The 13,462-nt window shown below is 42.3% G+C and overlaps 1 protein-coding gene and 1 pseudogene across 1 annotated transcript in view; one reads left to right on the forward strand and one right to left on the reverse strand.

Annotated features, from left to right (window-relative positions):
- The window catches only part of LOC129862097 (cystic fibrosis transmembrane conductance regulator-like), a 77,475-nt gene extending 75,095 nt beyond the window's left edge, over positions 1-2,380 (forward strand). Inside the window, exon 29 of the mRNA XM_055933445.1 lies at positions 487-2,380. Within this exon, the coding sequence (XP_055789420.1) occupies positions 487-702 (216 nt within the window). The 3' untranslated portion in view covers positions 703-2,380. The remainder of the gene's footprint in view (positions 1-486) is intronic.
- A 96-nt stretch (positions 2,381-2,476) lies between these two features.
- LOC129862952 (cortactin-binding protein 2-like) overlaps positions 2,477-13,462 on the reverse strand; it is a 120,945-nt pseudogene continuing 109,959 nt past the window's right edge.

Raw genomic sequence — 13,462 nt, forward strand, 5'->3', positions numbered from 1 at the left:
TGAGCAAACAGTAGCCTAGTATCTTATTGGCACCAGCGGAGAGCATCGTCCATATCCGGTAGGCCGTCATTGTAAATAAGAATTTGTTCTTAACTGACTTGCCTAGTTAAATAAATAAATATCCCCGGTGAGTGTACATATTCACTGTCTTGGGTCAGTGCCACTTTTGTTTGTTTTTGGCCAATCATTTCCTCCTCCAGGTTAGATGGACGTCATATTGTATTTGTATCTCCCCTTTTCGTAAGGCAATTATATGGATCAGACAACATCTTTTTTATTGATCTGTTTGTCAGTGTCAGCAGCGTAGGCTACCCTGTTATTTTTGTAGTATTAAAAAATGCATGCAAGAACCTGGGTTTCCTGTACCTGTAAAAAATGAAATCTACTTTCACCCCTGGTCTAACGCATGTAGCCATTGGAACCTACCAACTCATCCCTCCCATCCCCTCCCTCTCGCCTCTCCCCCTCCCCTTCCCTCCCCTCCAGATGATCGAGGGCAGTTCTATGAAGCGGTATGACTCCATTCAGAAGCTTTTGAACGAGACCAGCCACCTGAAGCAGGCCATAAGTGCTGCTGAGCGCCTCAAACTCTTCCCCCTGCACCGCCTCAACTCCAGCAAGCGACCCCCTCAATCCCAGCAGTCTAAGATCACCTCCCTGCAAGAGGAGGCTGAGGACGAGGTCCAGGACACACGTCTGTAAGGAGGAGCACCTGATTAACTGGATGACATTTTGTCTTCTGAAATGCTATTTCTCAATTGAACTTTCCTCGTTTCCTTGCATCCTCTCTCCTCGACTCCTTTTCAAAACACATTGGAGAAGTAGGCCTGGGAGGAGGGACCTTGGACCTTCTCCTCCAATATGGTTGAGACGGAGGTAAGGAGATAGTTTGTCTTTTCACAACTCCTTGCATCCTGAGAAAGAGCTAAGTTCCCTTTAGTGTAGATGATAACAGTGTAAATGTGAGATGTGGTCCTTATTGGTACAGGTATGGCTCTGTTCAATCAAAAACACCATCCAGGTGTTTCCAGAGGGAGGTTTTGTTGAACTTTAATAACATTGGGATGCCAGTTTTGTTTGAATATAAGCCCATACTTTTTGGCCAAGATTGTAAAAAGTATAGGGTCCCTAAACCCAATGGAAAGCTGCCTGTAAATACAGAGTAGGATGAAGTTGCCCACAGACACTGATCTGAGTTTTGTTTCCCTCTCAATGTTTAAGGTTAGTGCCCCAGGGCAACTTATATTCAAAGCTGTAAATACACAAAACAGGAATGAGAATGATGGGTGATGCTATGGACAAGTGATTAACCTGAAGTAGCCTTATTTGTTCTATTTGTATGCACTTTAAAGAAACCTGAGGTACTCTTTAGTTTTTTCATGGTGGCCTGGCGGGTTAATAGCAAGGAAAATAAATGATCAAATGCAAAAAAAGAAAGAAAAAAGGAACCCGCTTTTTTAAATGTGATTTGTCAAGCTCCCTCTTTGTTACTGTGGTTACTGGTCAGACTGAATTCTAACTGTGACAATGGCAGATTTTTTTTACAGTGTAAATGAAAAAACAAAGCTATTTCTTATTCATAGGAAAGGGACACACATGTCCAAAAATGTATAAATGACGTGTTTTGTTTTTCCAGAATCAAGAATATTTTGTTTTCAATTGATTATATTTCCAGTAAAACGATTTAAAAAAAGTTTGAGTGGTCATTGGTAAGACAGTGTTTTTCCTCTGGTCTTGGATACCCTCTAGCCCATTTTATACCTGGTTCTAACTTGCGCCATTTGTCCTGATCTTGTCCACATTCTGATTGTGCCCATATTTTTAGACAGGTGTAGACAATCAAAAGACACATTGTGATCCGATCGTGATCAGATCATCCCGCCCACCTCCGGATGTAGTCAGATACACATTGTGTCTGGATATCTTACAAGTGTAGACAGATCTGGACAGAGAAACCATTTAAATCATAGTTATTCCACTCTCTAAAGTAATTGACAGGTGGCACCATTGATTTTACATCAATATAAGTTTTACAATAAATAAATATTATTTTGAAAGAATAGCTGTGAAATAATGTGCATAAAGGAAGGGACCAGGATATCTGGTCACAATGCAGACACAGTGGATGGATAACCTGAAGTTTAATACCATGTGTTGTAGACACATTTCTGGAAATGTGGGCACAATCAGAATGTAGACAAGATCCGGACATAGGACCCATGTTAGCACCAGGTATAAACATGGCTTCTGTGTAATTAAGGTGTTTTTTTTAATTCCATGAATTTCTCCCATTAACATGACCCAAGTTATAGAGAATTACACCTGCGGTCTTGAAGTAAAGTGTTACTGCTTTCCCTTGTAAATAATTTGTGAAGCATCTTGTACTTTATGTATGCTCTACGAAGCCTTCCCAAGTTTTTTATTTTAAATTCTCAGTGGAGAGTGGTCTGGTATAAGAAGACAAGAGGTGGAGGACTTGGGGTTGACAGTGCAGTTTTAATGGTTGTGCTTAAAGGAACCAGTACATTTCTTTAAACTTCAGACAGCTATCATACAGAACACCAAAGATTGACTCAAATATATCCTGTACATAAATCAACAATGGCCATTCAAAATAACACATCCCCCCCCTCCCAAAATAAATGAATAAAACGTTTTAAAAATTAAAAAAAACGAACAAAACGTGCTGCTTTGAAATTTATATCGGGCTCCACTTAGAGGTCAAAGGTGAATCGAGCCATGACTCGGATGGAATTCTGGGTAGTTTAAAGTATTTATTTATGGTTCATAGTCAAAAGAAAGAAAATGTCCTGTGTTTGCAATTATCTTTACTTATTGCCACATTCCAATCACTTTGAAACAAGTGAAAAATGATTAACCAAATTCTCCTATTATTACAGACATATATACAAGGTTTTTTTTCTTCCACTTTTCTTTTTGAGTTCTTCACTGTACAAGCTTAATACCACATACACCAATCTATATACCATTAATTTGACTAATCGTTCTTATTTAGAAATATTTGGTAAAACCTTTATTCATTTCAACAGTATTTAAACCAACCTTGCAACTATTTAAACATAAAACACTTGAATATTCGAAAATACGTAATAGCAAAAAATGTCCTGTTTCTTTTCTTTCACCCCAAAAGGTAAAACCTGTTTTAAGTACTTCTTTTTCTTTTGACATAATTCCCCTTGAATTTCTCTCTTTTTTTTACTTCTTTTTTTTTACTTCTTTCAATACTTAAATACTGTATAATATCATAAAACTATGGTCCCCAAGTACACAATTGTTATACAGTGTAACAAGTACGGATAACAAGTACAAATACTAAAAGGTCGTCATTAACACTAACTTTACAACATGGAGGGATCAAAGCAGAGTGGAAGGAAGGAAGGAAGGAAGGAAGGAAGGAAGGAAGGAAGGAAGGAAGGAAGGAAGGAAGGAAGGAAGAGGAAAAGATGAGAAAGGGAGTTCATCTAGTACTTGGTATGGTTGTTGTTTTCATGCAGGTCTTGGTGTAGGATCCAGATCTGTGTTGTTGGTTGTTTTCGTTGTTGTTGTTGTGTCTAGTTGGGGCCTGCCTTGTTTTGCTGCTGCTGCTTGGTTCAATTCTGTTCGCATTGCAGTTAGTGGTCGTAGTGGGTGTTCGTGGTGCGGAGGCACTGCTGCTGCTGCTGGCTAGTGGCTGCTGTCCCCTGCTGCTGGAGACAGGGAGCTGGGATATGGGTAGGACGTCGATCGCCTCTTGTTGCAAGAGGCTGCCTAAGGCAGGGATGGGGGTGGAGTGACGGCTGCCAGTCTGTAAAGGGGTACAGACAGACAGATAAGCAAGAGGGCCTCTTTACCAGTGTTTCCCAACCCTCTAATGGGGGACCACCAGACAGTTCACATTTCTGTTCTAGACCTGCACTAAGTGAGGTGAATTAGTTGAGTTAGTGCAAGGCTGGAATAAAAGCCTGTAAAACCATAACCAGTGCATTAGTTCGGTTAAACCTCCTTTTGACCATCTGTCAATACTACAGCCTCTAACCGAATGCACTTTTCTCACCAACTGTGGTCGAGCGGTTGCTTTATGGTCGGTCCTGCGGCGAGGAGATTGTCCATTTGGAGAGCCAGAGAAGACGATGAAGTCCTCCTTCGACTGAGCAATCTGCAACACATAGAAATACACCCGGCAGAAAAGGTCAACCTCATGGTATGTGTGTGAGAAAGAGAATGATAGAGAAAAAGTGTGTGTGTGTGTGTGTGTGTGTGTGTGTGTGTGTGTGTGTGTGTGTGTGTGTGTGTGTGTGTGTGTGTGTGTGTGTGTGTGTGTGTGTGTGTGTGTGTGTGTGTGTGTGTGTGTACGTGCATGGTACCTTGCTGATGTCTGGCTCTGACTTGCTGGAGAACATGATCTGTAACTCCCTGATCAGATCAGTCTTGTTGTAAGAACACAGACTCACATTGTCCCCATCTACAACACTGAAATCACACACAGTATAGTACAACATCAGCACAATCACAGGACAGTACAATCACACTACGGTACAGGACAACATCAGTACAATCACACTACAGTACAGTACAACATCAGCACAATCACACTACACTACAGTACAACATCAGCACAATCACACTATTACAACATCAGTACAATCACACTACAGTACAGGACAACATCAGTACAATCACACTACGGTACAGGACAACATCAGTACAATCACACTACAGTACAGTACAACATCAGCACAATCACACTACACTACAGTACAACATCAGCACAATCACACTATTACAACATCAGTACAATCACACTACAGTACAGGACAACATCAGTACAATCACACTACACTACAACATCAGTACAATCACACTACAGTACAGGACAACATCAGTACAATCACACTACAGTACAGTACAACATCAGTACAATCACACTACAGTACAGTACAACATCAGTACAATCACACTATTACAACATCAGTACAATCACACTACAGTACAGGACAACATCAGTACAATCACACTACAGTACAGGACAACATCAGTACAATCACACAACACTACAACATCAGTACAATCACACTACAGCACAGTACAGCATCAGTATAATCACACTACAGTACAGTACAACATCAGTATAATCACACTACAGTACAGTACATTACAGTACAGTACAACATCAGTACAATCACACTACAGTACAGTACAGTATAACATCAGTACAATCACACTACAGTACATTACAGTACAACATCAGTATAATCACTCTACAGTACAGTACACTACAGTACAACATCAGTACAATCACACTACAGTACAAAATCAGTACAATCACACTACAGCACAGTACAGTACAACATCAGTACAATCACACTACAGTACAGTAAAGTACAACATCAGTATAATCACAGTACAGTACACTACAGTACAACATCAGTACAATCACACTACAGTACAACATCAGTACAATCACACTACAGTACAATCACACTACAGTACAGGACAATCACACTACGGTACAGGACAACATCAGTACAATCACACTACAGTACGAAATCAGTACAATCACACTACAGTACAGTACAATATCAGTACAATCACAGTACAGAACAGTACAACATCAGTACAATCACACTACAGTACAACATCAGTACAATCACACTACAGTACAGAATGCTCATCAGTACAGTACAAGATCAGAACACTACACTACACTGACCCCTGCTGGATGGTCTCAGCAATACTCCATTCTATCACATTTGTGACATGTTTCAGGATACTAGGTGTATGTCACAAGTCACTACCTCAAAGGAGAGGCATTTGAATGCAAACATTTATTTTTTATCAAACTGCGTTTTTGGGCAGAAACGCCTTCTGAAACATGAACTTTCATGTGCCTTAATAACAAACTTGTATTCCTTCCGTAAATACGAATACCATTGTTAAATTAAGAGCCTAGTTGGTTTAGCAATGGACAAAGTCAGGAACCTTCCCACTAGCCATGATTGGCTGAGATAATTGATGGGCTGGACATGCCGGGAGATGAGTTTGTATTGGTCTGTCATGTAGAATGCTTCAGTCTATAACATGAGCTGTTCAGTATGTGTTGATAGTCCTTTCTACAGTGTACTTTTTTAACAATAGAACGTTAGCCAATCGAGAACTACAAAAGTTTTGCTACTTTTCGCAACAACATCAATGCCCTAAATTTAGTAGGCGATCTCGACAAATCAGTTGCAATAAGTGATGGGCTACTTTCTGCACATGCCATGGTCAATGTGAACCAGAGTGACTTGACACAATGCTGGCCAAACAAGTTAAATGGTTCCAGTCTGCGGTGAAGCATTCATCCATGTATACGTGTAAGAGTTTAGCTACATTTTCAAATATTAGAAGTTTATAATTTTGTCAGAAAGTCATTTTCATTGCAAGTTAAAGCATATGTTAGCTAGCTGGCTACCTAGCTAACGTTACGTGTTCAAGCTGTGTAGTAATGTTATTTGAATCAGAAACCCATTTGCATTGCTAATTATAGCCTAATGTTAGCTAGCTAACATTGAACCTAGTTGGTTAGCTTTAGCTACCTGCAGATTCATACTACAGCTATGACAATGTTTGTATTGGTAGTAGTATGAGATGGGATTATGCCGGTTCATTGTTTAGCTAGCCAGCTACATGTCTACAACACTAAGCCAGATGATTACATGACCCATCAAGTTAGCCAGGTGTGTCTGGGGGTGATTACAGCCATCTATTGTATTTCATGAACATGTGTACATGTCTAGACAATAGTGATCCATCCACCTAGCTAGATGTGGCTGGGGGTGATTACAGCCATCTATTGTATTTCATGAACATGTGTACATGTCTAGACAATAGTGACCCATCCACCTAGCTAGATGTGGCTGGGGGTGGTTATAGCCATCTATTGTATTTCATGAACATGTGTACATGTCTAGACAATAGTGACCCATCCACCTAGCTAGATGTGGCTGGGGGGTGATTACAGCCATCTATTGTATTTCATGAACATGTGTACATGTCTAGACAATAGTGACCCATCCACCTAGCTAGATGTGGCTGGGGTTGGTTATAGCCATCTATTGTATTTCATGAACATGTGTACATGTCTAGACAATAGTGACCCATCCACCTAGCTAGATGTGGCTGGGGGTGGTTATAGCCATCTATTGTATTTCATGAACATGTGTACATGTCTAGACAATAGTGACCCATCCACCTAGCTAGATGTGGCTGGGGGTGGTTATAGCCATCTATTGTATTTCATGAACATGTGTACATGTCTAGACAATAGTGACCCATCCACCTAGCTAGATGTGGCTGGGGGTGATTACAGCCATCTATTGTATTTCATGAACATGTGTACATGTCTAGACAATAGTGACCCATCCACCTAGCTAGATGTGGCTGGGGGGTGATTACAGCCATCTATACAGCCTCTCTCTCCAAGGTGGCTTAGCAGTTCAGACGTCTTTTCCGTATTGTCTTGTCGTGTCCTGTATATATATATATATTTACACCTTTTCTTCACATATCTTTTATTTATTTTATTATCCAAGAACTCAACTACAAAAGCTTTCCTGCAAAAGCTTTCCTGCAACCCGCTTCACCAATCACAATAAGTAATATTTACCTCAATCTGAAAATCCATCGTGGAAGATAGCCAGGGGCTAATTCAGAAGCTAGCCTGATAGCTAACCAGAAGCTACTCCGATAGCTAGCCAGAAGCTAATCTGTAGCTGCCCCGAAATTAGCCGGTTTGCTAGCTAGCGTTGGTGTTTCAGCTGCCCACGTTTTGCGGTCATCAGCTATTCCTTTAGCTCGATAATCTACCGGCACTTTTGTGCAACGCGACTCGGACCGGAGCATTCCGGGACTTTTTTTCTCCCAGTTTCCCCGGATTCCAACCGCAGGCTCTGGACACTTGCACCTTGATTTCGCAGCTAGCTAGCTGCATACCGTGTGACTATTGGCTTACGTCGACCCCGGAGCAAACTCAAATCATGCTGGAGCTAGCCAGCTGAGGAGTTCCATCACCATCCGGATCCGTTTCTTTTGTTGCTGCTGCAGATACGGAACCCCACCGGGCCTTCACGACTGACTGCCGACGTTATCTGCCCGAGGGATGTATCCAACCGGCAAATCCGTCCCGACGTTACCTGAACGCTCACCTGAGGCCCGCTAATCGTTAGCTGTCCTATCGGCTGCTATCTGAACAAAACCCCACTACACGGAACCTACCGACGGAAACGCACGAGGTATCTACAAACAGACCTCCATCCTATGCTGCTACCGATAGCCATATACCCGGCCAGCTGTCTGGATCGCCACGACCCCAACCAACCTCTACTCACTGGACCCTTACTGATCACTCGATTAAGCATGCCTCTCCTTAATGTAAATATGCCTTGTCCATTGCTGTTCTGGTTAGTGTTTATTGGCTTATTTCACTGTAGAGATTCTAGCCCTGCTCTCTATACCATATCCAACCTATCAGTTCCACCACCCACATATGCGATGACATCACCTGGTTTCAATGATGTTTCTAGAGACAAGATCTCTCTCATCATCACTCAATACCTAGGTTTACCTCCACTGTATTCACATCCTACCATACCTTTGTCTGTACATTATTCCTTTAAACTATTTTATCGCCCCCAGAAACTTCCTTTTACTCTCTGCTCTAGTAGCTCTAGGCGACCAATTCTCATAGCTTTTAGCCGTACCATTATCCTACTTCTCCTCTGTTCCTCTGGTGATGTAGAGGTGAATCCAGGCCCTGCAGTACCTGGCTCCACTCCTATTCCCCAGGCGCTCTCTTTTGATGACTTCTGTAACCGTAATAGCCTTGGCTTCATGCATGTTAACATTAGAAGCCTCCTCCCTAAGTTTGTTTTGTTCACTGCTTTAGCACACTCTACCAACCCGGATGTTTTAGCCGTGTCTGAATCCTGGCTTAGAAAGACCACCAAAAATTCAGACATTTTTATCCCCAATTACAATATTTTCAGACAAGATAGAACGGCCAAAGGGGGCGGTGTTGCAATCTACTGCAAAGACTGCCTGCAGAGTTCTGTTATACTATCCAGGTCTGTTCCCAAACAATTTGAACTTCTACTTTTAAAAATCCACCTCTCTAAAAACAAGTCTCTCACCGTTGCCGCCTGCTATAGACCACCCTCTGCCCCCAGCTGTGCTCTGGACACTATATGTGAACTGATTGCCCCCCATCTATCTTCAGAGCTCGTGCTGCTAGGCGACCTAAATTTGAACATGCTCAACACCCCAGCCACCCTACAATCTAAGCTTGATGCCCTCAATCTCACACAAATTATCAATGAACCTACCAGGTACCACCCCAATTCCGTAAACACGGGTACCCTCATAGATATCATCCTAACAAACTTGCCCTCCAAATACACCTCTGCTGTTTTCAACCAAGATCTCAGCGATCACTGCCTCATTGCCTGCATCCGTAATGGGTCAGCGGTCAAACGACCTCCACTCATCACTGTCAAACGCTCCCTGAAACACTTCAACGAGCAGGCCTTCCTAATCGACCTGGCCGGGATATCCTGGAAGGATATTGATCTCATCCCGTCAGTAGAGGATGCCTGGTCATTTTTTTTAAATGCCTTCCTCACCATCTTGAATAAGCATGCCCCATTCAAGAAATTTAGAACCAGGAACAGATATAGCCCTTGGTTCTCTCCTGACCTGACTGCCCTTAACCATCAGAAAAACATCCTATGGCGTTCTGCATTAGCATCGAACAGCCCCCGTGATATGCAACTTTTCAGGGAAGCCAGAAACCAATATACACAGGCAGTTAGAACAGCCAAGGCTAGCTTTTTCAAGCAGAAATTTGCTTCCTGCAACACAAATTCAAAAAAGTTCTGGGACACCGTAAAGTCCATGGAGAATAAGAACACCTCCTCACAGCTTCCAACCGCTCTGAAGATAGGAAACACTGTCACCACCGACAAATCCACTATAATTGAGAATTTCAATAAGCATTTTTCTACGGCTGGCCATGCTTTCCACCTGGCTACCCCTACCCCGGACAACAGCACTGCCCTCCCCTCTGCTACTCGCCCAAGCCTTCCCCATTTCTCTTTCTCCCAAATACAGTCAGCTGATGTTCTTAATGAGCTGCAAAATCTGGACCCTTACAAATCAGCCGGGCTAGATAATCTGGACCCTTTCTTTCTAAAACTATCTGCTGAAATTGTTGCCACCCCTATTACTAGCCTCTTCAACCTCTCTTTCGTGTCGTCTGAGATCCCCAAAGATTGGAAAGCAGCTGCGGTTATCCCCCTCTTCAAAGGGGGGGACACCCTTGACCCTAACTGCTACAGACCTATATCTATCCTACCCTGCCTTTCTAAGGTCTTCGAAAGCCAAGTCAACAAACAGATTACCGACCATTTCGAATCACACCACACCTTCTCCGCTATGCAATCTGGTTTCAGAGCTGGTCATGGGTGCACCTCAGCCACGCTCAAGGTCATAAACGATATCGTAACCGCCATCGATAGGAAACAGTACTGTGCAGCCGTATTCATTGACCTGGCCAAGGCTTTTGACTCTGTCAATCACCACATCCTCATTGGCAGACTCGACAGCCTTGGTTTCTCTAATGATTGCCTCGCCTGGTTCACCAACTACTTCTCTGATAGAGTTCAGTGTGTCAAATCGGAGGGTCTGTTGTCCGGGCCTCTGGCAGTCTCTATGGGGGTGCCGCAGGGTTCAATTCTTGGACCGACCCTCTTCTCTGTTTACATCAATGATGTCGCTCTTGCTGCTGGTGATTCTCTGATCCACCTCTACGCAGACGACACTATTCTGTATACTTCTGGCCCTTCTTTTGACACTGTGTTAACAACCCTCCAGGCGAGCTTCAATGCCATACAACTCTCCTTCCGTGGCCTCCAACTGCTCTTAAATACAAGTAAAACCAAATGCATGCTCTTCAACCGATCGCTGCCTGCTCCTGCCCGCCTGTCCAACATCACTACTTTGGACGGCTCTGACTTAGAATATGTGGACAACTACAAATACCTAGGTGTCTGGTTAGACTGTAAACTCTCCTTCCAGACCCACATCAAACATCTCCAATCCAAAGTCAAATCTAGAATTGGCTTCCTATTCCGCAACAAAGCATCCTTTACTCATGCTGCCAAACATACCCTTGTAAAACTGACCATCCTACCAATCCTCGACTTCGGTGATGTCATTTACAAAATAGCCTCCAAAACCCTACTCAATAAATTGGATGCAGTCTATCACAGTGCCATCCGTTTTGTCACCAAAGCCCCATATACTACCCACCACTGCGACCTGTACACTCTCGTTGGCTGGCCCTCGCTTCATACTCGTCGCCAAACCCACTGGTTCCAGGTCATCTACAAGACCCTGCTAGGTAAAGTCCCCCCTTATCTCAGCTCGCTGGTCACCATAGCAGCACCTACCTGTAGCACGCGCTCCAGCAGGTATATCTCTCTAGTCACCCCCAAAACCAATTCTTTCTTTGGACGCCTCTCCTTCTAGTTCTCTGCTGCCAATGACTGGAACGAACTACAAAAATCTCTGAAACTGGAAACACCTATCTCCCTCACTAGCTTTAAGCACCAGCTGTCAGAGCAGCTCATAAATTACTGCACCTGTACATAACCCATCTACAATTTAGCCCAAACAACTACCTCTTTACCTACTGTATTTATTTATTAATTTATTTTGCTCCTTTGCACCCCATTATTTCTGTCTCTACTTTGCACTTTCTTCCAATGCAAACCAACCATTCCAGTGTTTTTTTTAGTTTTTATTTTACTTGCTGTGTTGTACTCACTTCGCCTCCATGGCCTTTTTATATTTTATTTATTTATACATATATCTGTTTGCCTTCACCTACCTTATCTCACCTCACTTGCTCACATTGTATATAGACTTATTTTTTTTCACTGTATTATTGACTATATGTTTGTTTTTACTCCATGTGTTGTTGTATGTGTCGAACTGCTTTGCTTTATCTTGGCCAGGTCGCAATTGTAAATGAGAACGTGTTCTCAATTTGCCTACCTGGTTAAATAAAGGTTAAATAAAAAAAATAAATAAAAAAATATTGTATTTCATGAACATGTGTACATGTCTAGACAATAGTGACCCATCCACCTAGCTAGATGTGGCTGGGGGGTGATTACAGCCATCTATTGTATTTCATGAACATGTGTACATGTCTAGACAATAGTGACCCATCCACCTAGCTAGATGTGGCTGGGGGTGGTTATAGCATTGCCTTCACATGACCCATCAATTTAGACAAGTGTGTCAGGTAAGCATCATCTAATAATGATAAAATATCTATACAATATTTTTATCTGGACACTTTCTGTTTTTGATATTGCTACTATGCAAGTAACCATTTCACTGTACCGTTTACACCTTCTGTATCCTGTGTATGTGACAAATAAACGTATATATTATTTGATATAGTGTGTTTACCAGAGACGGTAATGTAAAGAACAACATGACCTGCACCAAAGTCAAAATAGGATATAGACCAAGGACTAGATCAAGTGTATTTTTACCTGGAGTTTATCCTTATTGGAGGCTACTACTTGTACCACTTTAAGTCTTGAAATCTTTGGTTGTTTACTAAACTACTCACTCTGTTAAGTACATAATCTCACATGTGAATCCTTAAAGAGATGGGTGGGGTTAAGGCTTAAGAGGGTGTGAATGATCCTGAATGGGAGTAGACGAAGAAGAGCTCTCCAGTGAGGTTACAAGTTTATGAACTTTCAAAGCAGAATTACTTTCCCATTGTTCCTCAACTGCAGTCTATTATATACCATTTTCTAGCTCTGAGTCTCTACATTTATCCAATATAAAAAACACCATCATTTTGCTACTTAAGACCAAATCTAGTCACTGGTCACATTTCATCGAGGCTAGAACACAGCATGCTACATGATATCAATAACATACTAGTGGTTGCATCATATAAACTAATTTTACTGGGAAACAATACTAAATGGATACTTCCCAAAAGTGTCAAATGAACGGCTTAGGTTAACATCACTGACCTCGGAGTATTGCCGTTGCTGATGAAGAGGACATCAGTGCTGGACAATGACCCTGCAGGCAAGAAAAGGACAACATGAATAACCATTATGGCTATTCAAACTCAAAAGGTAGGGTAAACTTTACAGCAGTAGTGAAAAACACTGATTTATCCTACCTTCTCTGAGAGAATCTCCACAGCTCCAGTTGGAGGCGGGGTTTCCCTTCTTTCGTGGGCTGGTATTGGCTCATCTCCACATGCTACTGTCCTACCCCTTCCTGCTGCCACCCCCTTTACAAGAGCCAATGGTTGAGAGAGGGAAGGTCCCACCTCGGAACTTCAACAGGTGCCTGTTAATCTCTGATGAGGAGGGAAACACATGGACAT

The sequence above is a fragment of the Salvelinus fontinalis genome, chromosome 9 (assembly GCF_029448725.1).
Source record: "Salvelinus fontinalis isolate EN_2023a chromosome 9, ASM2944872v1, whole genome shotgun sequence".
In the NCBI taxonomy this organism is placed as follows: Eukaryota; Metazoa; Chordata; class Actinopteri; order Salmoniformes; family Salmonidae; genus Salvelinus; species Salvelinus fontinalis.